The sequence below is a fragment of the Candoia aspera genome, chromosome 1, assembly GCF_035149785.1.
Source record: "Candoia aspera isolate rCanAsp1 chromosome 1, rCanAsp1.hap2, whole genome shotgun sequence".
NCBI classification, from domain to species: Eukaryota; Metazoa; Chordata; class Lepidosauria; order Squamata; family Boidae; genus Candoia; species Candoia aspera.
Genome location: NC_086153.1, coordinates 109,054,870 through 109,082,171, shown reverse-complemented (window position 1 = coordinate 109,082,171; position 27,302 = coordinate 109,054,870). Strand labels below are relative to the sequence as shown.

The 27,302-nt window shown below is 39.3% G+C and overlaps 1 protein-coding gene across 2 annotated transcripts in view; it reads left to right on the top strand.

Moving 5' to 3' along the window:
- The window catches only part of GRIK2 (glutamate ionotropic receptor kainate type subunit 2), a 527,196-nt gene that overhangs the window by 199,260 nt on the left and 300,634 nt on the right, over positions 1 to 27,302 (top strand). For both annotated transcript variants that reach the window (XM_063311694.1, XM_063311703.1), the window contains exons 2-3: positions 8,484 to 8,660; positions 13,126 to 13,383. In XM_063311694.1, the coding sequence (XP_063167764.1) occupies positions 8,484 to 8,660; positions 13,126 to 13,383 (435 nt within the window). The remainder of the gene's footprint in view (positions 1 to 8,483; positions 8,661 to 13,125; positions 13,384 to 27,302) is intronic.

Below are 27,302 nucleotides of genomic sequence, written 5' to 3'. Positions count from 1 at the left end.
GGGAATGCTGTCACTAAGCTTTATGACCATGTTGCTTGGTGATGGAAATTCCAGTCCCAATTACCATAGTTAACCGAGAGCTACCTGTATTATTATTATCTTGGCAGAAAGAAAATGAAAGAAAAATGGGAGGTTTATTTCATTTATTCATTCATTCATTCATTCATTCATTCATTCATTCATTCGTTTATTTTCTATTTTTTATAAATAACTCAAGGTTTATCATTGAAATATTATATTTCCCCAGCATAAAACTGTGAATCAGGCAGGATGAGTGCGTACAAAACTTGTTTAGAAATACCTTGTTTCCCCATAATTAAAACAAAGAAACCCAGGATCAAATGTTCACAATTAATATCATGCATAATGGTGTTTCTCCTCCTGGTGCTAGACATAAACTGTGGCGGTGAGATTTCTAGAAATACAAAATCTGTCTGGCAGCCTCAAGCTAGTCGTTGGACCTTGAGTTTTTGCAAAATCGAGGCGTATACGTAGGTAGGAGTTTACTGAGATGATGGCTACTTGAGTAACTCTATCTCTTTGGTTATTTATCCTCATGGGCATTCATAGGGGGCAGTGGGGAGCAAATGACAAAGCATCCATCACAACATCACAACACAAACTCCATCTCTTTTATATTTGTGTCCTCACATTGCAGCAAGCATCTAAGGGAGGGGCTTGAATCATGATGTGTGTTGGGATGTCATTTTTATGAAATCTCTACTTGATGTGGGCACCCAGGTTTATACTTATTTGTGGAATATCAACTTTTCACACTACATGGCTAATACATATAAAAACAAGGTAAAATATATAAAATCATAATGCAATATCTGATGAGACAATTAATAGCAGCAGACCAAATATATACTATAACTGTGGCACAATTCAGGAACTTGAAAGACACAATCCATCAAACTGAGCAGTAAACCAAAAAACTGAAAAGGAGCTATTGGGGGTAACCTATTTTGCATAATGTAAATAACTACACTGATGATTCTTCTTTTCCTGCTCTTGGTAGTCATGGACCATTAACATCCTATATGAAGAAAAAGTTGAATTATAAAAGTTAGCAGTGTTGAAAATCTGCAGTGGTATTTTCTATGTTTCCCTCAGTACTCCATCAAGGGGTCAAATTCCCCCACCCTTTGTATTTTTTAACCCATAGATATTAGTCTTGTTTAGATTACGAGTAATGTTCAGAAATGTTTATTGCCTAATTCCAGTTTGCCCCGAGGCCCCTTTATATTGCTCAGGGATTCTTAATGTGGTGAAAGCTATATTTCTTTTGAAATTATGGTTGCAATATATTTGCACTTGCTCAGTGAAAGAGTGCAGTTTTGCCTTCCAACCCCAGGCTTCAATCTTGTAGATAAATATACAGGAAAATAGTGTTAGTAATTTTGTTTCTTTCTTCTTTTTCTTCCTTTTTTGTAAGGAGTGAAACAATGGCTCACTAAAAGTAGTTTCAGTGGAGGGACAGATTGCTTTGGCATACAGGTTTAGTGTAACATTCACCTAATAAAATCACTAACATATATATATATATATATATATATATATAGAGAGAGAGATAGATAGATATAGATATATATAGATATAGAGATATAGATATAGATATAGATATAGATATAGATATATAGATATATAGATATATAGATATATAGATATATAGATATAGATATATTATTTTCAAAGCTTATGAAAATAGCTGTCTACCAGATCTGAGATACATGCAAGAGAGATGAGTTTTACTTTTCAAGTAGCTGAAAGTCTTTTTATGCAAGGTCCCTTTTATATTTCTTAAAATCAAATTTAGGGTTCAGGTCTCTGGGGCAATGGATGGTCAAAACCAGATAACCAGATATAACAATCCCTTCTTTCCTGAAGCATAAAATATACTTCAATGAAACTTTTTGGGGGTCAGTGCATACTCTTACAGTAGATCAGTACAGGGAAAATCAGCCTCCCCAAATATGAGATTCCTAAGCACAGTTTGACATTGCTCTTATTTACAATTTCCCAACACTTTCTAAGAAACAAACAAAGTGTATATGACTTTGCCATCTTAATTTTATGGTTGTTCTAGCTCTCCTTTGACTGATAAGGTACCCCTGTATGCCAGGGAAAGAATGAAGGATGTGATCTCTGATTAGCTCTTAGTCTCTTGTCAGAAATCTTTTCTGCATTTCACTGGATCTCTACGACCAAACACTGTTTCTTTGGAGATTATATGAGTTGGTTTACTAATGTTTTCTTCCAAACCAAATGGTGCTCCTCTAACAGAATACGCAAGCACTCACGTGTGTTGAATGCTTCCCCACAATCCCTTGGCACACTCCTGTAGTGAATACCTGTTTCTTCATCCTCCTCTGATTGCAAGGTGATTTGCATAGTTTAATTAGATGGGGTGAAAGTGACAACTAAAGTCACAGTAACAACAAAAACAACAGACACAATAGCAGCTGTAGTGGGATGTGGGTGGCATTTTGTTTTAATATTCCATAATACAATGCATAAAAAAGCATGACCAGTCAGCTCCATTTGAAATCTATTCAACTAACAGCAGCAGCTGCCACTGCAGACAAGGGTCCATCAAGTAGAGTGTGAAGCTTCAGGAATGAATCTTCTGTCTCTAGAAACATGGCTGTGCTTTCTTTGACGAAGAGAAACTGTTTAAAAAATAATAATTTAAATGATCCAAATAGAAATGAGCAATACTTGCAGATATCCAAAGGACAGTTTAAAATTTTTTAAGTAACAATTAACATCTGGGGGGGAAAGGGGGGGGCGAGAAAGAGAGGGGGGCTACCAGAATGCTTTTCCTTATTTTTGTTTCTTTATTTTGTTTGTTTCGCTTTTTTCAAAAAAAATATTTTTATAACCATACGTTCACTTCAACCTTTGCTCTAGCATAAACTTCATTTTATATACACTGCACACACACACACACACACATTCTTTTTCTTTTTCTTTTCTTTTTTGCTGTTTGTTTTCCTTATTAATATTTTTTTAAATAGAAAATTGACTTTGCTTTCTGTAGCTAACTACAGAAGCTTCAAGGACACCACATGGCTAGACAGTTTTCATTTTCGTTGTGAAATACATCATATATACACAGAAAATTAGCTGACTGTATTAAACATGAATTAAGATATGTGTGTATGTGAGAGACAGACAGTCCTAGTATTCAAACTGTATCCTATCCCATATTTTAATCCCATTTTTTAAAATTTAACAGATTCTTAACCATTATTGTCCTGGCCTTGAAGGTCAACATCTGTTCCATATTTACACAAGAACTCTGAGATTAGTATTTATACTTGGTAGGCTCTATTAGGACTGTTTCATGTAGCAATGTTTTTTTTTTGCATCTGCTTGTTTTTAACTCAGCATAAGGTATAAACCTAACCAATATTGCTTTATTTTATGCATGACCAGGCTATTACAGCTTTGTGTGTGTGTGTGCACGTGTGCACGTAGGCTTGATGAAGTTAATTCCTACGTTTTGGAATGTGTTGCTAAAGTTAGATAGGATGTTTCATTCTGACTCTTCCTCAATTATTATAAGTGACATGATTAGATTAATATGTTTTTCAGAGCTTGAGGTCTAGCGATCAACTTCCAGATGTTACTCCCTACCTAAGATCAGACCTAATTTGAATTCAGTGAATTAGCGTTATTTATGAAATTCTAATTCAGCTCATTTAATTCAACTCATTATGTTGCATTATATGAAGTGGCCTTCTGCCATATTTTAAAAGATGCAATTTCTCAAAAATTATTAAAGGAATCCTTCAGCCATTTCAGTAGATTGCCATCAGGAACCCAAGTGACATTTTTATCAGATTTTTTAGTCAGCTCTGTCATATTCTGCTTTGTTTAGGTGTCTATAATAGGCTTAAAAACTATAGTTACTGCTTGTTTTCCAACTCAAAATGGTTGTAAATCAAAACTACATTTAAGAGAGGACTGTGTGGACTTCAACTCCCTGCAAAAGCAAAGAAACCTAAGATGGGATGGGTTGGTCCCTCTGATTCTCTTGACATGGGTTTCTAGGATCTTCCCCTTTAATCACGACTACTCCTGAGGAAAGCACCTTTTTCCCAAAGAAATCCTCTCCTGGTGCTGAGTTAGTTAGGAGTAGGTAAAGTGGCAAGGTGGCAGTGGTCTTCTCCTGGTTTTCCTCCTTTTTGTAGTCTAACTGTATGGGGAGATGTATGTGCTAAGGTTAAAATCCTTTCAGAATAAGAGTCACTGATTCAGTTAAAATTCAACTCTTTATTGTGTATATTAAGGTTAAAGAACTAAACTGGAATTGAAAAAAACAAAAGGAGAAAGGGAGAGAAAGAGAAAATAATGATGCCTTCTAAATTGATAATCTCAGCCACTGCTCCTTCAGCCAGGAACATGAATGCACCCACCCAGAACAAAAGCACCACAGCTCAAATACATTTCTATACAACAAAACCAAAATTCTCATCTGCATCTAGCTCCACTATTTTGTGGTGTGTAAATTTGTCCCTGGGTGTCTAACCCCATGTTTCTCAACCTTGGCAACTTTAAGCTGTGTGGACTTCAACTCCCAGAATTGTCCAGCCAGCATTGAGGTAACAGAGAATAATTCAGAATAACCCATCCTGTGGATTGTGGAGCTACTGTACTTACCTTTGAGCCAGTCTGGGAAGAAATACTCCCTCTACACCCATGACAGGAAATACTTAAAGAGGGAGCTGCCCCTCCATCCTTTTGATTGGCTCTTTAGTGTTTGATTTTTATGGGTGTTGAATGTCTTTGCCGATTTATCTGGACTGACAGATCAGATTTTCTTTTAACCCTTTCAAAGCCTGAACCTCTTGGAATGGGAATCCTCCCCATTATCTACTTCTGTGTACTTTACAAGCAAAGTAAGTTTTATGGGAGTCTCAAAAGAAGTTCAGAGATTATATGCATCCATGGGCTGCAAGTTGCCCACTCAAAGATTAGGATAACATGGATCCCAGGCCCAAGGTCCTTGGAACTGTTTTATTGGAAACACAGCTGCATCAGTGTTGTGCATTACACTTAGAATTCTGAATGCATAGAAAAGCACCGCATAAAACACTGTAAGGGTGTACAAAGCTAGCACAGAAAATGCACTAAACTCTGCCAGATTTGGATAAAGGGATCACTTTAGTGAGCTGGTGCCAGTTTTGTGGGTGTTAATTTTCAAAATTGGTACTGGAAATCAAATATCTCCCACATCTAACTCTCCACAGCTGTTAGACCCCCCTCCCCTCAAAAAACCCAAAAGCAAAGGTTTGTTAGCTTGTCTGTTATAGATTGCAAAATGTATTGCTTCCTTCTTTATTTGAGAGTCTGTGCTGGACATCTTACTTAGATGATTAATAAGGCTATTACAAATAAGTTCAATTATGTCTGAAAGAGAAATTGTCATATTTGGATTCACTAATTTGTTAATTTTGAGAAGGAAATACTTAGTAGTTTGGAGGTATTAAGAAGTATTACAGCATTTTAATATTTTGAAATTTAATAAAGTTCTTATTAAAATAAGAAGTATTACAGCATTTTTGTCTTTTGTACTCTGTTGATCTTTTAACCCTCTAAACTAGTCACTCAGGAATAGGTTATACCATCAGTAGGATGAAGCAGTATCTGTTTATTTGACTTGTACTGCTTTAGATTGTAGGTGAAGGATTGCAGTGTGAATCCTCTCTTACAAAACACTCTTCTGACTATTAGAAAGTGAGTGTGTTAGAGGGCAAGAGTCAGTCTATCTTTCCTCCTGAGATTTCTCCCTCGCAGATACTTTTACTGACTGGCATACAAATGTTTACACTTAGTCCCCTTCCCCTATTTTATACACACTCATACCCAACCAGAAGTTCAAACATTTGTACAAGAGTGTTATGATAGAAGCTGCTTTATTATGTATCCCATTGCTAACATTCCCTAGCATGGATTATGCCTATTTCACAGCACTGCGTGCTGAGATGTTATTTTAATTGAGCAACTTTTCACAATCACAATATTCCTTTCCCACCAGTCTAACTGATTGGAAATTTCTACCTCATGTTCCTATTGCTTGCACTGCATTGGAGATGTTAATGTCCTCTCATCAGTATAGTTGGCCACTCACAGTTCACTCCTACATTCATATCATTTCCAAACACGTAACACATTGCTAGTTTCCATAAAAAGATTCCTTCATTAGAAGATATATAGCTCTCTCTTGATATCTTCCAATGTAAAACTATGCATTTATTTCTACTCTTGATTTCTCTTTTTTTTTTTTTAATTAGATGCCTTCTTCTTATACCCTGTGATTACTGTGGGGGATTAGGAGTCTTTGGTTAGACATTTCATCAATTGCCTTGGGAAAGTCAAAGTTAACAAAGTGTACTTCCTGATTGAACAAGAAATCAAAATGAACTTCCTTCTGATCAACTGACTGTAACTGGTGCACTGAAATCATAGGCTCATAGAACTGTACAGTTGGAAGGGACCCAAAGATCATCTATTCCAACCCTCTGCAGTTTACAGGAAAACCAATTACACTGTCTATGAGAAGTGGCTGTCCAACCTGTTTTTAAAAATTTCCAGAGATAGAGATCTCCTTGTGTCCATTGTTTCTGTGGTTCAAGAAACAGTAAAATATGTATAAGTCACAGTTGCCTCAGCAAAGCTGGAATATTTTCTTAAACAAAAATGCTTGATTACATTGGATGGATCAAACACACCTTTACTTTCCAGTTGCTGTCTAAGTTTATTTGGTATACTTCAGCATTTTTGTTGCAAGGCTTTTCTTTTTTTCTTTTCATTTTTGGAGGGAGGGGGAAGTTTCAGATGAATTCCAAATAGAATCTATCTAACAGCCTAATGGATCCTGGTCTCAAATGTTTTAGTGATTTAAATATTAGTCAAATGGAGAGAGAGAGAGAGAGAGAGACTGATTAACACCCATCACAGAAAGGAGGTGGTGCCCCTCATCTGACTTTTCAAGGAGAGGCTGGGTTACTTCCTGTTAGGAATGTGCTCTAACTCTTGATCTCCTATATCATGCAAGGTTTGAATGGACTGTTAGGCTTCCTCACAATCCTCTCTTGAATGTAACCATTCCATTATCCACCACTTGTTAGGCTGTCTCTTATCTTTGTATTATATTTTTCAGATATTCAGCCCTCTTGTTTCTTTCTTATTATCAGGTTTGCATAATTTCTCTTCCTTTGTGGAGAATGTAATTGGTGATGTCTGTAGCATAATTTGTGATTATTATTCTCAAAACAGAATAATGATTATTTTGAGGTTTTTCTATCTGGGTATTTAGCATCTTGCCCAGATTGTTGAAACACAGTGAATTCTAAATCAATTCCATCTTAAGTGGTTAACCTTTTATATTTTATCAGCTTACAGTGCTATTTGTAGCATTGATAACACAGAAGTTATCAGAGGAACTTATGAAACATCCATTTTTGTTTGTACATCTTGGTATTATTTGGTTATATTATTCCAAATTGCTTCAAGTTTACAGCTTTGATGCAAAGAAGGAAGTTCTAAAGGCAACATACAATCCTGTTTTAAAAAGGCCTGCAAAGTTTTTCTCTTCAGCAGTCATCTAATAAAGTGGAACAGTGACACATTCAGCATGGATAAAAGGGAGTTAACCCTTGAAATCTGAGGCTACAAGTTGTAAGGATGGTGCTGAAGCAGTTCGAAAAGAGTTAGTGGAAATAATGTAATAATCGGTGTCTGAATACCAATTGCTGGATGGTATGGGGAGGAGGAACTTCGTGTGCTGCTGACCTGTTTGTGGGCTTTTCACAGGGATCTGGCTAGCTTCTCCAGGGATGGAGAGATCACTAAGAGAGTTGTTCTGATCCTGCACAACTTTTCTTACTTTCTAAACGCTAATGAGAGACAGCCATAAGGATGTTTCAGAAATAATTTCTAATGGGGAGCAAGGAACTATCATGTACAGGTAACCATAGTGGCATGCTAGGCACATTGGAAGCATTATTCCCTATCCCAGCTGTACTGTGACTCAGTGACCTTCCCTGTAAATAAATGTATGCATTTATTTATTTACTTGGAGTTGACAGTTATGGAGGTCATGAACTGACTCAAGCCTTGGCTGTGTACCCTGTATAGAAATTAGATGACTTCTTCAAGGGGAATATATGTATATATACACACACACACACACACACACACGTACGTACGTACGTACATACATACGTACATACATACTTTACCACTGCCCATCTCCCTCCCAAGGAGGGACTCTGGGCAGTTTACAATATATACATACATACTTATACATATACACATACACATACATACACATACACATACACATACATACATACACACACACACACACACACTGTATATATATAGAGAGAGAGGGGGGGGAAGTTGTTTGATTGCCTTAGATGTACTTTTAAGTAAAAATGTTCTTAATATGTCTCTCTCCATTTTTATAGGGGGTATTTTTGAATGTGTGGAATCTGGCCCAACTGGAGCAATGGGAGCAGAAGAATTAGCCTTCCGATTTGCTGTGAACACAATCAACCGAAACAGAACCCTGCTGCCAAATACTACGCTAACATATGACACACAGAAAATTAATCTCTACGATAGTTTTGAAGCATCTAAAAAAGGTATGTTTTAGAAACATTTGAAGTTTGGCTGCCAGAAGATTGGGTAGCCTAAATTTTTAACAGAAGAAACAGGCAAGGAAAGTCAGCAAATCCAGAAATTTGTTTAATGAGAGGTCATACCAGGCCAGTGTGACCAAAAGACATCTCAGTGAACTGCCACATGTATGTTACAATTTTTACTGCACATCAGTGGTGCAAAATGCTAAGTAATAATTATTCATTTATTCTTGACACAATCTATAAGTAGCTTGCCAAAGTTCTGTTGTAGAAGAAGACATGACAACTGGGAAAAATGAACTTTTCTGACTCAGCAAGGTTTGTTCAGTCATGTCAATCTGTCTGACCCTTAAGATCAGCTGGAACATGTAGATCATGCCCTTTGGAAGCCATATGTGACTGAAAGAACATTTTCTGATGCAACATTTAATATGTGGAATTTCCTGCATCCCAAACTTCAGATTTGATCATCTTCTGCATGTAACTCTATTGCTGTTTAAATGATTAAATACTACAAGAGTAGGGAACTTGAGGTCCTTCAGAGGATACTAACTGCAAATCCCAGAAAGCCCAGCCAACATGATCAGTAGTGATGGTTGTCCAATGCTATGCTTGTCATGTTCACTGTTTCAACGTGCACTGTACATCATAACGTTTCACATGCCATGGTGCTGACGCGTGTTTCTGTTTGGGAGGGAGCTGCTGTGAAACCTTGTGCCAAGCTCTGTATCTGTGTTCATTACAATGGAATGTGTTTGGGTTATGTTCTCTGTTCAAGGCCTTTTCCCACAGACCATCAGAAACCGTTAGGAGCACCTGGGATTGTGAACTTGGGAAGATTCTACGGGGGGAAGGATTTCATTTGCACCGAGGGTTTTTAGTTTGCATTTGGCACGCTTTCATCATTCTCAGCTTTCTTTGTGATCCTGCATACTGTTCTTTAATAAATCAGATATCTTTGTGATCCTGCTCATGAGTCTGATGGTGTTCTAGAATAGGCAATCAGTACAATGCTGTAATTTCCCTTTAAACCAGATTTCGGACCAAAAGCCAACCATGAGATAGATATCACTGATATACTGTTTGATTTTTAAATCTTTCTCCTTTCTCCTATTTATTTATTGGGTTACCTTACACATTTATTAATATATGGTTTATGCCATTTTGGGGGGCTTGTATGAGAAGAAGAAAAAAATTAAAATATTTGGTATAATTGGTACAACACTTTGTCCATTTTCTTAAGGTTGTTTGCATAGCTTTGGGGATGAAAAGAATAGTTCTAGGTACTCATTTCCATCAGATTCAAAGAAATAGGAATGAAAGGACAAAGCTTAGGGTAAAATTTGTGCCATCATGGTAATAGTGCAATTTTTAGATAGTGTGATTGTAGATACCTAAAATTTGATATTTTAGAATCTGAAAGAGTGAATGAAGCAACAACAGTTATTACCAGTACCACAGTTTCCATCTAACAGCATGTATACTGTATATCTACAGAAAAAAAGGGGAAATGTATTTGTGAACAATACTTAGATCATATTGGCTTCTGCGTGCAATTCAGAGTGCTGGTCTTCACCTTCAAAGTCCTGCAGGGCATGGGGACTGCCTATCTTGGAGTGTTTCTACACATCCCACCAGGTCCGACAGGGAAGGCTCCAGGTCCCTTCTTTAAAACAGTGGCATCTTGTGGGGCAGAGGTATGCCTTTTCTGTCATGGGGTCTGCCCTATGGAACAGACTCCCCCCTGAGATTTGGAGGGCCCTGCCCCTTTTGGCCTTCTGGCTTTTTACCCAGAATATCTGGCTTTTTACACAAGCATTAGGGCCGGGATGTTAAGGGAGTCCCATATATAAGTATCTGTGAATATATTATATGGTGCCTTTTTTTCCCCTTAGTATTAGATGAGTTTAACTTTGTTTCGCTATGGTGTTCTTTTTGTTATGTTTTATTTTGTAAAGTGTTTGTTAGCTGCCCACAGTTATGCATTTAAGATGGGCAGCCATATACCTTTTCTAAATAAACAAACAAACAAACAAACAAATAATTCACAAATGTTGCAATCCTAGCCATAGTTATTTGGGTATAAACCCCTCAGGAGAAACTTTATCAGAGGACAGTCTAAATTGATGGTGGAATAAATATAGATCCTGATTTCTTCACCAGCACAAATAATTATTATTTTATGTAAAAAAGTATTATGTGGATGTTTCTTCTAGATGAGGGACTATTGGCATGGAATTTGGGGAAGAAAGACCGTAACAATTTACCTCATCAAATATGATTCTGTTTAAAATGCATAACATAGCAGTGAAGTGTTTCCTTTGCCTAACACACAGACAGATATTAATTGTAAATAAAGTCACAGAGACAATAGATTGCTCTTTTTTTCTACTATCCTCACCAGGGAAAAAGGGAAATAACTTGATAAGATTTCATTTTTCTTAGCACACCCAATTCATGTTTCATAGGAAACCAAGGAGGTCTCTACTGTACCCATGTACAGTATAGGCTGCACCAGGCTTTGACTACATTCTGATATGTAGAGTGAGCTGAGATTTACTGAGCTTTTCTTACTCTCACATGAAGTTTATAATTACAGGCAAAATAAATGCATATGTTACAGAAATGCAGCATCACTGCACCACTGATTAATTGACTGAAGTTATTTTTTTAAAATATCGGGAAATTATGTTTCAGGCGTATCAGTTGGTACAAATATTTGATATTAGGGTTGTGCTAGCTAGTTTTACTTGATACCTAGCATGCTAGTTGGACGTGCAAACAGCAGCTTACAAATCCAAAGACCCAAGGCCATTCTTTTGTGACTAGGTAGTGATAAGTGCATGTGTTAAAAATATAATGTCAAATCAAAAGTGAGATTTTGCATTCTGGTTTTCATAACACATGAATTGTGGTGGATTGCGGAACCAGACTGAAATAAATATACACACAGTATTGTTACAGTAGTAAACTGTACTGAAAATTGTAGGCCTAGAGAATGTAAAATTTGGGAAGAACTTTGGAGTTCATCTAGTCTTACCCTCTGCCCAGTGTTATAGCATCCCTGGAATGGAATCCAGAGCTATATTATCCCCGACAAATGGTCCTTCATCTGACAGATGTTCAGCTGGTGATCCAACAAGATATCCAGATTAATTTTACATGTTTTGCTGTCCAATATCATCCCCTTCATCCTGTCCTCATGTCTTTGTTTTTTCCTACTCAGCAATAGGATTTTGCCTTTGTTCCTGGTGAAATTCATCTTACTGGTTTCTGCCCATTGTTCCTGCTTCCTCTAAGCTCCTTGCTATTCCCCCTTGTTTATATCATCTAAAATTTTGATAATGTATTTTCTAACTTATCGTCCAAACACTTTCTAAATGTGTTGAATAGCAAGGGCCTACCATGGAGCCCTGCAGTATGCTGTCTGACACTCCACCTTGACATGGAATTATTGACGTACACCTGTTGGATATGATTATTCAACCAATACAAAACAGAAGGGTCTGAATAATCAGGTTTTCCATCCATCTTTAGCTTCTTTGTGGATGGAAGTATATTTAGCGCTTTCAGGGAAGTGGAAAAAGTATAATTTTAAAGAATTCCTCTTTCTCCTACTCCACATTTCAAGATATTCAAAGGAATACCCACCTTTATGGAATACTTGGGTGTGTAGAAAAACCTTCAGGAATCTGTTAAAAAAGTGTCCCTCCAATCCTGCTAATGGAAGCCTCTATTTCTCATATATGGTGCAACAGTATAGCCTACAAGTCTGTGGCTATCAAATCTATCATTATCTGCAAAAATCCAGATAATGACTAGACAGCAGCAAAATAAAAATACACAATATGGTTACTCCCCTGGAGATTTCAATGTGTCATTCTGGATCCTAAATCTAGTAGTTGTCCAAATTTTTGCTGATGACCAGCAGCTAGGTGGTCATCACCTTGGTTACAGTAGTGAAGAGTGCACCATTGAAAGAGCTGAAGGACCAGGTTAGGGACAGATCATCATGGAGAAAATCTATCTATGTGGTCTGTAAGAGTCAACAACAACTTGATGGCATGTAATCATCATCATTAGTAGCTCTAAATGAGCCTATGTGGCTGAACACTATTTTTTTTCCCCTTTGGTGCCTTTGAGTCAGTGCTGACTCCAAGTGACTGCCTGGATAGGTCCCTGCAGTTTTCTTGGCAAGGTTTGAGAAGTGGTTTGCCATTACTTCCTTCCTAGGGCTGAGGGAGAGTGATTGGCCCAAGGCCACCCAGTGGCTTTGTGCCTAAAGTGGGACTAGAATTTAGAGTCTCTTGATTTCTAGCCTGATGCCTTAACCACTACACCAAACTGGCTGTCTGAACACTAATTAGATAATAATTAAATATAAGTCCCCTCCCTCCCTCTGGAAGGAGTTTAAAAATTAGCTCTTGTTCTTTCTTTAGTGTGAATTGTGTTTCTCTTTTTTTTTCAGCTTGTGATCAGCTCTCACTTGGAGTAGCAGCTATCTTTGGGCCTTCCCATAGCTCTTCAGCGAACGCAGTGCAATCCATCTGCAATGCATTGGGGGTTCCACATATACAGACCCGCTGGAAGCATCAGGTTTCAGACAACAAAGACTCATTTTATGTCAGTCTTTATCCAGATTTTTCTTCACTCAGTCGTGCTATCCTTGACCTTGTGCAATTCTTCAAGTGGAAAACTGTCACAGTTGTTTATGATGACAGCACAGGTAAGCACAACTCTGGTACTTACATTTATGGATGCCCTTAATTTTGTTGTTTATTCATTCAGTTGCTTCCGACTCTTCGTGACTTCATGGACCAGCCCACGCCAGAACTTCCTGTTGGTCGTCAACACTCCCAGCCCCCCAGGGACGAGTCCGTCACCTCTAGAATATCATCCATCCACCTTGCCCTTGGTCGGCCCCTCTTCCTTTTGCCCTCCACTCTCCCTAGCATCAGCATCTTCTCCAGGGTGTCCTGTCTTCTCATTATGTGGCCAAAGTATTTCAAGTGATACTGTCAAGATCTTGTCCCAGTTCCTATAAGCTGTTGGGATCTAGATGTGGAGGAACAGGCTGAGGTTCAACTATAGCAAGAGTGAGTGCCTGTGAGATAACATGCCCTTAATACAGCGTGTATAATCCTTTAACCAACCAAAGAATTGTAGTTTAGTACATGTGGTAATTTAGCCTGAAACTATGGTGAGATGTTGCAGACTATAACATCAAAAGGTTTTCATATATTCATTCTACACAGAAACTTATTCAATGTAGCATGTTCTGTATATTTAATTTGCATCCAGAGAGAAAAGGGGAGGGAATTTCTGACCATACAAGTGTTTATCTAGGCATCTTGAAAATTTTATGAGAGTTATCTTTTGCTATTTCAGCTGAAAAACAAATCAGGGAGAATTCGTATGTAGTAGTATCTCTTTTGTAAACCACTTTGTGAACCCAGTTGTTTACATTTTATTGAAAGATTTATCATTTTAGGTAACTTTGGGTAACTGATCTTCTCAAAGTAAGTATGTCCCTGTTTATTTACATGCCAACATTTCTTCTGAAGCTTACTTAGGTACATTGTACATAAGTATAAGTGTTCACTATATCACCAGGGATTACAATATCTGCAGGGATTGCTTGGTTAGCTGGGAAAAGTTTGATCCTATAGCTCTTGATGAAGTGAACAGGATCCTCAGGATTGCTAATCCAGCTGCCTGTTTGTTAGATCTTTGTCCTGGCTGGTGAAGACCATTTGGGAGGTGACATGTAATTGGGTCCATGTAGTGGTATCTATTCTCAAAGATGGGGTGGTTCCCATAAGGTGTGGTGCACCCCTTCCTTAAAAAGTCATTGCTGGGCCCAACCATCCTGGAAACTTTTGGCCAGTTTCCAACTCCCCTTTCAGGGTAAACATTGTGGAGAAGGTGGTTAAGTCCCAGTTACAGAGGGCCCTGGAGGAAATGGATATCTGAACCCTCTTCAGTCAAGTTTCAGGCTGGGACTGAATGAATGAAATAAGAAGACAACATTGGTTGAGCTTGAGGATGACCAGGGGTGGGTCTGGGATGAGGGTAATGTATCCATCCTGGTCTTCCTTGATCTCTAAGTGGCTCTTGATACCATCAGCCATGGTATCCTTCTGAACCAGTTGTAGTGAATAGGGAGTAGGGGTATGGTGTTGTGTTGGTTCTTCTTTTTTCCTTGCAGCTGGTTTGAGGAGGTGGTGGTGCTGGTGGTGCTGGTGAGATAACAAGATGTCTATACCTTGAGATCAACCAGGGCTCAACATTCTCACTACTCCTTTTTAATATCTACAAGAGGCCAGTTGGGGAGGTCTTTCATCAGTCTGGGGTCAGGTATTATTAATATGTGGATGATACTCAGTTATATATCTTGACCCTTGGCCACCCAAGTGATGCTGTCAAGATCTTGTCCCAGTTCCTATAAGCTGTTGGGATCTAGATGTGGAGGAACAGGCTGAGGTTCAACTATAGCAAGGGTGAGTGGCTGTGAGTGCTTGGACTTCCTGGTTCTGGGGACATTCCACCCTTGGTCCTGAATGGAGTAGCACTCCCTCATTTGCGATTAGTGCACAATCTGGGGGTTATCTGGTCTCTCAACTCCTGGATGAGGAGCAGGTAGCAGCTATAGGCAAGACAGCCTTTCTACAAATTCAACTTGTGTACCAATCATGCCCATTTCTGGACTGACAGGCCCTCTTGATGGTCTTGGACACCTTATGAGTGAACAATTATAATACATTCTACATGGGGCCTTGAAGACCATGCAGAAGCTACAGCTGATTCAGAATTAAATGGCATAAGCAGTGATGGGCAGGCCTCACAATGCCCATACAATACCTCTGGTTTGTGAATTACGCTGGTTACCAATAAGCTTTCAGATACAATTCAAGGAGCTGGTTATTACCTTAAAGCCCTACGTGGCATAAGGCCTAGTTATCTGAGGGGCTGTCTGCATCCCCTCAGTATCTGCCCATCCTGTACAAAGCAAGATGGTTTGCTTTAGGTTTCATCAATTAAGCAACGTCATCAAGTGGATATTAGATGCAGGCCTTGTCTGTTGTAGCACCTGCCCTGTGGACAGCATCCCCTCAAAATTCATTTGGTTCCCATCCTACCTCCTTTCAAGAGCCTGAAAACATGGCTCTTCCTTCAGGCCTTGGGTGAGTGTGTCTGGCAGTACCCTCTAGGTTGGGGGTGATGTGGGAGTTTTTTTTTTAATTGTTCCCTCGGGGATAATTTTTAAAAAATATTATACTGTTATATCTGTTTTTAAAATTGTGAAGCCACCCAGAATAATTTCTGGAGTTGAGTGACATAAAATTGGATGAATAAAAAGAATCCTGATTAAAATGATAACTGACAACCACTGGTAGTATAATTTTCTGGAACATTTCTAGTACTTTCATACACACACACATACACAGTGAATTTCTTGGAAAGATCTCTTTGGCCAAATCTTCAGTTGTTTAATCAGTTAACAAAGCTTACATATCATATCTTATATTAACACTGTATTATAAATGCTTTATAGGAAACAGATTGTTATAAACAATTTATGGACCTGAGCATGGCACAAATCTGCACAGTTATAAAGTGCTCTGTAGTCTGAGGTGCAATATAAATAATTAATAATATTATAGAATCTGATTTATGAGCATTTTTATTTCATGTTAACCGCATAAGAACCTGTTATGGGAGCGATAAACTATAGTTATAACAAAGGGTCTTTATCTGTTGTGCTATTTCATTTTTAATGAGTGTCTTGACTAACACACTATTCATCAACTCTCTGAAAATGAGATCTTACTATCAGGGGGAACTGGCTGTATCAGTGATGTTGTGTATAAGATCTGAAGAGATATTTCAAGAGTATTGGCTCTGCAGGCAAGGAAAGCTTGTGGTATTTTGCTCATCAACAGATTTTGCTCTCCATTTGTCTCTGTATTCCAGGCTGATATTTTCAACAGCAGATGTTGGCAACAACAGAAATTCTATCCCTAAGCAGGATTTTGCAAAACTTTATGGAGACTGATCAATTGGGTGCTCATTCATGAATAATTACACACAGCTATTATTTTTTGTGGTTTTGCAGATACAGATACAGATTGTGTTCTGAAGGAATCTCATAGGTAGGGTATCCAAATTCTCAGCAGAATGGTCTTAAATCATTCCCCTGCTCCATCTTAGCTTCCCTCATTGAGAATTAGTCAGGCAAAACTTTGAGCTAAGACTCAAATTGCCATCACTAGAACTGTTAAATACCCATAGGCATATTCACTACATAAGTTTTGTGACCATCCTAAAAAATGCCTGTTTGTCCTTAAGTGTAATACAATGATGGGAAATCTGTGAAAGCAAGTATTAGCTACAGTCCAATTCAGACATATACTTCTTTAGTTCTACTGAAATCAAAATTGAATTGTGATCAATTACAACTTTTGGTTTAATTCTTCTTTCTTCATCTAATGCAAAGGAAAAACCAAAGGCAGTTCATAATTGGCTGTTTTTATTTCTCCCTTCTTTCCTGTAACAACTATTGATCTTCATAAACTTTCTGGGGCCTAGACTGATTGCAAATCATGCTTAAACTCCCATTTAATAGTATTTTATCCCTGTAGCAATTTACCTTCCTACACAGTCCATAAGAGAAAGTCCTTCCTTTCTCTTATGGAATTCCTCCAGTCATGAGCATGATATCCTTTTTCTTAAAAGTGATAAGCATCTGGCTTCCTTGTAAACTTTCCATTCATTCATGAATCATTACATTTTGAAAAAAAATATTGTAAAGGAACATAGAGAGAAAATTATACTTTTACAGTACTCTTGGATCCTTATTTTTTCCATGTTCCCATAGCCCTGAAACTTTTAGGAAGACATCCTGAGACCCTTTATTTTTGGGAACACAGAGCAAGAGATGTAGGATATTAACAGCCTTTTAAACAATTAGAGCTTGCTTTTTCATATGGATTCTTGCCTATCACACCAAGTATCTGTGTGGGTGATTCTCAGTATAATAAGGACTGGGTCTAAAACTATGTGCTTTATTGAACAGTGAAGTGTGTGCTGTTAATAAATGATGTTGTGTATTTTTGCTTTGAGCAATACATTCTCAGATAGAACCTGCCAATTCTTTTCTTCATATCACTATAGTATTGCCACTTATTACTTTTATAGTGCAACCATTTCTTCTCTCTCTGTTTTCATCACACTCTGCTTCCTCAGATTAGTTTGTGTGTATGTATAACCAGCTGGACTCTAAACTGGTTTAAGAACATTGTGTCAAGACTGGAATGCTTTGGCACTAAATTGCCAGCCGCTGCGGCCCGCACAACTTTCCCTTCCAGGAAAGAATGGCCATGTCACTTCCCTTTCTGTGAGCAGGTCTTATTGGACATATATAAGACAAGGTACAGACCTCCAATGAAATGGACAAATACTCTTTGATACATGTGTGGGGTTTTTTTATGTGTGTATGTTTGTATATTTACACAAATTCTCACACACAAATGTACAAATACACACAAATATACAAGACATATAAAAGAGATAGATATATAAAACTACATTAAATTTAGCCAGTTAAAGAATAAAAATGCATAGATGTGTAGGCACAACAACCCACTTTAAAATAAAATTTCCTTTCCCCCCTTCTCCCAATAATGGGAGATAATAGCCAATAATAATAATAATAATAATAATAATAATAAGTGGTCTAGTGGTTAAGGTGCTGGACTAGAAACCAGGAGACTGTGAGTTCTAGTCCCGCCTTAGGCTTGAAAGCTGCCTGGGTGACCTTGGGCCAGTCACTCTTTCTCAGCCCAACCCACCTCACAGGGTGGTTGTTGTGGAGAAAATAGGAAGAGGAAGGAGTATTTGGTATGTTTGCAGCCTTGAGTTATTTATAAAAACAATAAAGGCGGGATAATAAATAAATAAATAAATAATATCTGCTGCAGCTACTTTTCCAGGAGTGATCTTTTAGTAGCATAATGGTCATAACATTTCCCTGATATGCAAAACAGTACCTGCTTTATGCTACTATTTTTCTTTTCCTGAGCTACCCACTTTTTTTTAACAAGTCCATCACCACATTGTTTCATCATTTTTCCTTTCACTTGAGGGACCTGAAAGGACTCTGCAGTACATTTTGATCTGAACTATTTGGGAACTGAGCAAAAAGATGTCCTAGAATATGCATAGTGCACCAATGGAGTTATTACAAGGGGGGAAAGAAGTTGAAAATGAGTAATAGGCAATGTAAAGTGTAGCAGGCAAATCAGAGAGCAACACTTAATTGGGCACAGGCCAGAAAATACTGCTTTCAGTGCAGAGCATGAAGACATGGGTGGAGATTACAGTTGTGCTGGGGTGATGGTGAGTAGATGACAATATATGTTCCTGTCCTCCAGAAATGGTTGGTGGCCTGCTCTTGTGATAGGGCAACCTGGCAGTGAAGATGTGTGAGAAGTGTCAGCCTTTAGCATAATCACCTCCTTCTCCTCCTTCTCCTTCTCCTTCTCCTTCTCCTTCTCCTTCTCCTTCTCCTTCTCCTTCTCCTTCTCCTTCTCCTTCTCCTTCTCCTTCTCCTTCAGTACCTCTGGGTCATGGATAGGCCTTATATGCATTCTTAGAAAAGACATATCCCTGTGGTATGGCAGCATCCCTACCTGAGCTCCTTCACTCTGTTGCTGAGTGGCAGTGGAGTGCTCCAGGTTTGTGGTTCTGGGGCACTTAAAACTGCCTTATTTGGACCTAGAGTTGGACGTGGTTCTGGAGTCAGAGGTGGCTTGGAAATTCATGGCCACTATGGCAACCATGGGCCTAGTCCAACTTATTGAGGGTCCAAGTTACAGCAGCAGTCAAACGATGGAGCTGTTTTTTTATCTTGGGGCAGTGGCATGATATGGGGTTGGGGGATGTTAACATCAGTCCCTTGCCATGGACTGATCATACCATCATGGCCCAGGAGTTCTCTGGAACAGCCCCCCACTGCATGGAGGTAGGGCCTGTGATCAGCCCACTGCAGGTGACAGATGGATCCAATGCATTTTCAGAGGGAAATCGCAGTTATTCCCAAAGCTTTGGCACATGGTTTGGCTGAGGCCTTGATTACGGCTTAGAATGAGCACATGGCAGGGACACTGGACCAGAACTGCCTGTGCAGGCTTTGTGATCACAGATCCTGTAGAGCTTCTTGGTTCACTACGGGGGTCCAGAAGATGAGGCAACACAAGAGCTACCTAGTGTACTGCTGGTGAAAGACGAAGAGTAAAGCTGACCAAGCACAGGTAAGACCCCTTAATAGGATTTAACTTGTGGTGATAAGAGCGGTGAAGTGGCCTTATTTCTCTGTTGCTATTGCAGACAGCTGGCCAGCAGCCCTATTTTGGGCAACTAGGTCCCTCCTGGGTAAGGAGGGGCTGGGGGAACCCTTAAAGGGCTGCTGTGAGAAATATTCTTATCATCTGTTGGACAAAGTCACTCAACTTTGCTTGGAGGTGGCAGCTGGGCAGATCCTAGGGAAATGCCTGAGGCTTGTATGAGCTCGGTTATCTGGGAAAAGTTTGAATTGGTTGATCCTGATGAAGTGGACAGGGTCCTTGCAGCCGTGACTTTGACTACCTATGTTGGACCCATGTCCTTTCTGGATGGTTAATACCTCTTGGTAGGTGGCATGTGCTTGGGCCCAAGCAATGGCTAATGCTCCATTGTGGGAGTGGAGTCTGCCACCTGCCTTGAAGGAGGTGGTGGTGCCCCCCCTTTTCAAGAGGCCCTTCTTGGACCAGAAAGTATTAGACAATTTTCATCCAGTCTCCAACCCCTTTCAGTTTGCTTTCAGGCTGCATTACAGTGCTGAGACAGCATTGGTTGTGCTTGTGGATAACTCCTGGTAGACTTGGGTTGGTGGTGGTGCAACTGTCCTGGCCTTCCTGGATATCTCAGTGGCTTTTAATACCTTTGACCATGATATTCTTCTCAGCTGGCTGTGGGGTTGGGAGTGGGAGGCATTGTTTTGCAATGGTTATCCTCCTTCCTCTGTGGCTAGTTGTGGTTGGTGTTGATCGGGATAGTTCCAACACTAGGCCCCTCTTAGGATGCTGCTGATACCAAGTCCATTAGTTTTAGTAGCAGAGATTTTATATTTTGTTTTATTGTTGTAAATAAGTTCAGTGGGTATATTTCTAGAAAAGCCACTCAAGAAAGAAAACAAAACAGGTGATTATCAACAAAATTTTGTACCAGCTGAAAACTCAGTTGACTACAATATGTTAATCATATTGAATTAGTCAACCAAATTGCAATAGAGATAATGTCAAGATCTCTTTCACCAAAAATGGATGGAATCTTTTTTTATGATGTAAATTATATGTAACTACAGTTCAAGCAATTGTATTCCCTTTGACATTCTATAGAAGTGAAGAAGCAGGATAAAAAGAGTATTGATGCTTTTGAACTTTGCAGTTGGAGAAGATTCTTGACAATACCATGGGCAGCAAGAAAACAAACAAATGGATCATGGAACAAATCAACTAAGAGTTCTCATTTGAGTCACAAATGACCAGGGTCAAATTATCCCACTTCTGACACATTATTCAAAGACCTAGCTCTCTGGAGAAGGCTCTAATGTTGGGAAAGGTGGAAAGAAAGAAAGAAGAACACCAGCAGCAAGGTGGATAGACTGTGTCACAGTGGTGATGGGTACACTTTTGAAAGACCTGAAGGACCAGGTTGGGGACAGATCATCATGGGGAAAATCTGTCTATGAAATTGGATACTGTCTGGAAACTAGCAGAAAAATGCCTTCTAAGGCTTTTTTCTGCTACAGAAACTCCATAGTTTCAGGATTCAGCTCAATTTCTTCAGGACCATCCCCTCAACTGTAACCTTTAAAACTGTCAGGGGAACTGGCAAAGAAAATCACACTGAGTCATAGCTGCAACTCTAGTTACTTTATTGGTCATGCCATCTACAGAATCTTGCCAGACTAAAGGTTCCTTAACTGAGCGAAAGGGAAAAATGCCCTTGAGAATCTAGGGCGGGGCTAGTCTAACTTCCTTCCTCAGCCCCTCCCCCCCCAAAGCTGTGCAAGCTGTGAGAACATTTATCAGCCTGGAATGCACTCTCTCCTCCCTCAGCTCCGAGCTCTATCACAAAAACTTTTATTTACCCATATATTTGCCAGGATCTCTCAACTTAAAGAAAGCTTTTTCAAGGATGCAAAATTATATTTGGCAGTCAAAATAAAAACCTCCAGTCAGCAATAACCAAACAGATGACTTAATTATATTCCTGTGCTCTACAGTTTTACAACAGAGTTCACAGAGATCTCATTCTTGAAAGCTAGACATCAGAGCTTTTTTAGAAACCAAAGGTCATGTTAGGATGGAGTCTGAGGATGAAGAGAACAGGCCATTACGACCATTGCACCAAACTGCAGAAACCCTTGGGGAAGGCACAGAAATCAAAAGGAACCTCGTGCAGGAGGAAACAGAGAAGCTGTTCGGCTTAGGACTTGAGTCGGCTTCACCACCTCCAATCAGCGCACGAGATAGACAGGCTGAAAGGGGGGCCGAACAAAGAGAGAACTGATTGGGTCTTACCAACGGTACAAAAGCTGAACCTATAAAATTCGCTGAAAGACAGAGGGGGTCGCCGGAGACATCCACTCCTACTCTCAATCTCTGACTCTAGACTGCACCAGCCACTCCGAAATCTTAAAAGAAACCTCCCAGTCTTGTTCTGATGCCGCTTCTGAATCCCTGCTCCTGCCTCAACTCAGTCCTGTTGTTGAGCCTCCTTCCATATCCTCCGCCATGCTGACCCTTGTTTCCATTCCAGACTCTGTTGACGAGTTGCCACCCTCCGAGAACTCTTGCCTTGCTGCCATACCGCTCCCAGAAACCATGGCTTGCCTTGCTGCCGCCCCTCTGACCTCCAGAAGCTCCTACATTGCTGCTGCGCTGCTTCTGGACTCCATTCCTTGCCGCACTTCCTCATTGCCTCTCGCCACTGTCCAGGGTCCTGCTGCTGAGCTGTCATCTTCTGTGGAATTCTGCCTTGCTGCTGTTCCTCTTAGGTACTCCAACCCTTGCCTTGCTGCTTCATCGCTGCCTCCTGAGGATTCCTGTCTTGCTGCTGCGTCACATTATGAATTGGCTTGTGATCTTATTACTGTGCCGATCTTGAAAAGCCTTGCCTAGTCACCTAGCTGTTCCTGCCTGCAATCTTGTCCCTTCGCCTTGCCAGTCTCCTGATTCTTGCTGTCCTGAGTTGGAGTTCACCGTCAAGTGCCTGAATTTTTTTAACCATTTAAGATGAACAATTCTCCTTCTTCCCATCCTAGCTGCCCACTTAAGTTACTGTATATCTTTTGCTGTAAATAAAGATTTGTTTGGCAATTATTGTGTCAGCCCGTCAAACAGGATAGGACAGGGGAAAGAACTAATCTACCCTTGCCCATTTGGGTGTTCTTAGTTTAGATTACATACAAATTAAATTGTGCAGGCATATTAGACAGCCAGTTTGGTGCAGTGGTTAAGGCACCAGGCTAGAAACCAGGAGACTGTGAGTTCTAGTGTTGCCTTAGGCACAAAGCCAGCTGGGTGACCTTGGGCCAGTCACTCTCTCTCAGCCCTAGGAAGCAGGCAATGGCAAACCACTTCCAGAAAACTTTGTCAAGAAAACTGCAGGGACTAGTGCAGGCGTTCACCAGGAACCAACACTGACTTGCAGGGAACAAACAAACAAACAAACAAACAAACAGCAGTATAACTCTCCTAATTGGATGGTTTCTTTTCCTGAAGACAGTATTTGGATGTAGACCATGTTCACACATGGAGAGTATGAAGGTAGCATTTTTGTGTCAGAGTGGCTGGTGTTTTGCACAGGGCTGTGAACTCAAATTGCATTAAGAGATTCTGCATGTCAAATATGAACTTTTGCACTGAGCAGTGGCTCCTGCCACATAAATGGTTCCCATTAGAGAGAGGTACACAATCTTAGGACTAATTGCTATATGGGGCACACAGGCACAGAAAAGCTGTGAATGTTGTGACCTCCAAAAGTTGTCACTACACTGCGGTTTTTAATGTGATGAGAGAGAGGGGGGGACCCCTTAAATACATGACTGGAGAGCAATAATCTTGACTGTATTTAATTTTAATTAAATTTAAATAGAACCAAACTGAATTCAAATATAGTTTCCTTCCCTAGCAACTCAAAGGCTAAGGGCTGCCTTTAGCCAAGAAACACTTGCATCCTTCTGCTGTAAATGGAACCAGGATTAATTTATGACATCAAAAATGTTAATGTTAATGGAAATAGGCACTGGCTGATTATTTATAGAATTTAATAAATTCACATATATCTGGGAGAGATCTAAACAAGTCGATTTTGACAAAAATAAAGAGGTAAATATTTTGCAGGGAAACTGATTATCTAATTACATTGGAAAACTTTAGACATATATTTTATGACAGGGAAAGAAAACAAGCCAATCTCATGCATGTAGCCAGCTTTGGAATCTGAAAAATGAGTTATTAAAATTACTGAAATTATCCCCAGTTGAATTGTGTATTCTGAAATAATTTAGTTTTGTTTTCCCTTTTTACATCTCATTTTGTGCATAGCGTTACGTATACAGTATATTCTTTGATGAAACACTGATATACGCATATGTGTGTGTGTGTGCGCACACACACACATGCCTACACACAGACTGCATACCCATCAGACACATGCAGCAACTTTATATCTGTATGTATTAACACTAAAGTCTCATTTTTCAAGTGTTTTATCAAAGCATACATGCAGGTCAACCAAGATGCAAATGAATCGAAGAAATGTAAGTAATGTGCTTTGATACTTCAAAATCCTTGAAGTGAAGCCCAGATAGAAATGGATTTATCTGTCTAATTCCAGCCCAAATTAGTTTTGTACCTATCCATAAATACGTGTTCATATCATTTCAAAATCAGTCTGTACTTTTATGAAAACACTGATTTTGAATGCTATTTTTATAAAATATGCATTTATATTCCCTAAAAGACATATTTTTGTACATGTTTTTCACCAAATTTGCATTTTTATGTGAATTTTATTCTCAAATACACAAATACATTTCAGTACATCATCTGACTTGAGAACTATTTGAAAATTGGAGTGGTATGACAATCAAGCTATTTTCCAATCCAGACCGTCTGGGAAGTGTCTTAGTTGGTATTTCAGTCACGCATGACTATCACTGAAAATGGGGAATCCACTGTAGCTTACCAGTGAAAAATCACACTTTTTATCTGGGAAGTTGAAATGTATATATCTAAAACTGTATTAGTAATGTATTAACTCATTGCAATCTGCACCTGCAAAATAGCTACAGATTTTTAATTAGGTCTACCTCTTTTATGCCAGATTTTTTAAAGGCAACGTTTGATCTCTTACTGCATTCCAATTAAAAAAAAAAATTCAAGAGATAATAAATTACTTGCAGCTTTCTTTTCCTCAGATTTCTGGGGAAAAACAACAACAGCTACATGAATTAATCTTCTCTAAGCTGAAAGGAGATCAGTTCCATTCTAAAGAGTGCTTTGTAGGCATTAAAGTTTTGAAGCTAGGTTTCATTTACAACAACTGTGAGTAATAAGAAGCATAATATCATCACTTCAATTTGCATAATGAATACTTGCTTTTTTTTTTACTTACATAGTACGGTGGCAATCTGCCATTTACATCTGCTGAAGTTTTAGGTAAAATCAAAATATCATAAGGATCATTTATCTGTCCTAGGGTAGACATATCCCCCATTTTCATCCCCAATATCTTCAGAAATTCACTCAAGCTGCACCACAGGTGTCTTCAGAGCTGCTGGTTATGAGTACAGGTACTCCTCAACTTACAACTATTCATTTAGCAATTGTTCGGAGTTATGACTGTGCTGAAAAAAGTGCTTACAACAGGTCCTTGCACTTATAACTGTAGCTGTCATGAGCACTGATGGTGAGCAGGAGGGGGCCCCTATCCAGGGGGGAAAACGCATGCGTAGTAGCGAGGAATTGAGCAGTCATTCAAAGAGACACAGAACAGACCCACCTTGACTTTTGGGGTTTATCTGTCTGGGTTTTCTCAGGCTTCTTCAGTTTGTTAGGATTTTCTATCTAATGTAGCAGTAATAAAACACTAGAGACTTATTCCTCGTCTCAGTGTGGTTCCTGCCTGTTAGGACAGTAGCAGTGTCCCTGTGGTCACATGATTAAAATTAAATAAATACATGCAACTGGCATGTATTTATAACAGTTACAGTGCCCCAGGGTCACGTGATTGCCATTTGTGACCTTCCCAGCCAGCTTCCAACAAGCCAAGTCAATGGGGGAGGCCAGATTTGCTTAATGACCACATGATTCACTTAACAATGGTGGCAAAAATGTTGTAAAATTGGAAGTGACTTAATGACTGCCTTGCTTAGTGATGGAAGTTCCAGTCCCAATTGTGATGATAAGTCAAGGACTACCTGTAGGTCAACATTTTCTCCAGGTGACTTATGGAGGAGTACAAAAAACAGCATTCAAGCTACTCCTCATTCTTATGGATGTGCAAAGGTTTCCTTTAGGGCAGTGTTTCTCAACCTCAACAACTTTAAGATGTGTGGACTCCAACTCCCAGAATTCCCCAGCAAGCATGCTGACTGGGGGATTCTGGGAGTTGAAGTCCATACAACTTAGAGTTGCTGAGGTTGAGACACACTGCTTTAGAGGATGGACTGTTTCAGGATTTTCTGGACCATCTCGATTTGACTATTCAGGAGTGGTCCAACAGTTTTGCAGAAGTAGATCTTTGGTAACAGGAAGCGGTTCATGGTGTTTGAGCACACTACCTTGCCACGAGTAAGAGGGGAGAAATCTGAGGCTCTGGGTGCAAGAAGGCAAGGTGGAAATTGCCATTGATGAGGAATCTTACACCTCATGCCTCCAGAATAAACTGCATTACTATCTTCAGTGTTTCACTTGAAGCTGGAGATAAGCCAGGTCATCTCCAGAAGACCTCTGGCAGCCTCATGGCATTGTAGGTACATAGAACTGTCATGCTAATTTCAAACCCTTGCATGTGGAATTTGGAGCAAAAGCCAGAGATGAAAGAAACAGATTCCAGATACAAAGTCCAGTTTGTTTGTTTTCGAATATTTTTTACCCATACCTATACACTAAAGAAATCATGTCTGAACCTTATGAAGTGGAAGTGTGTACAAAGGTGCAGAGTTTGTGAACTATTTCATTATACATTCTGACCTCATTCTCATGATCTGTAGCAGCATTGATCAGTGCACATGAAACTAGTGACTTTCCCATGCATACATTTCTTTGGAGAAATGTGACTTATGATTGCAGCTTTTATTGTAATAAATGAGAATCTTGATGACTTGGTGCATAATCTATATCTTATCTTTTGGCAGATGAAGGATACCTAGCCAGGAGATTCAGGAAAAGATTAGCTTGAAGCCCTTTGCCTGGGGCTTTTTCTTGACTTCACTGTGAACAAAAAAGACAGGACAACATAATTATTAGTTATGTTTTTATATCCAGGTAGGGTGTAAATCTGTCCAAGGTTGTCTAGCTATGAAACTATGAG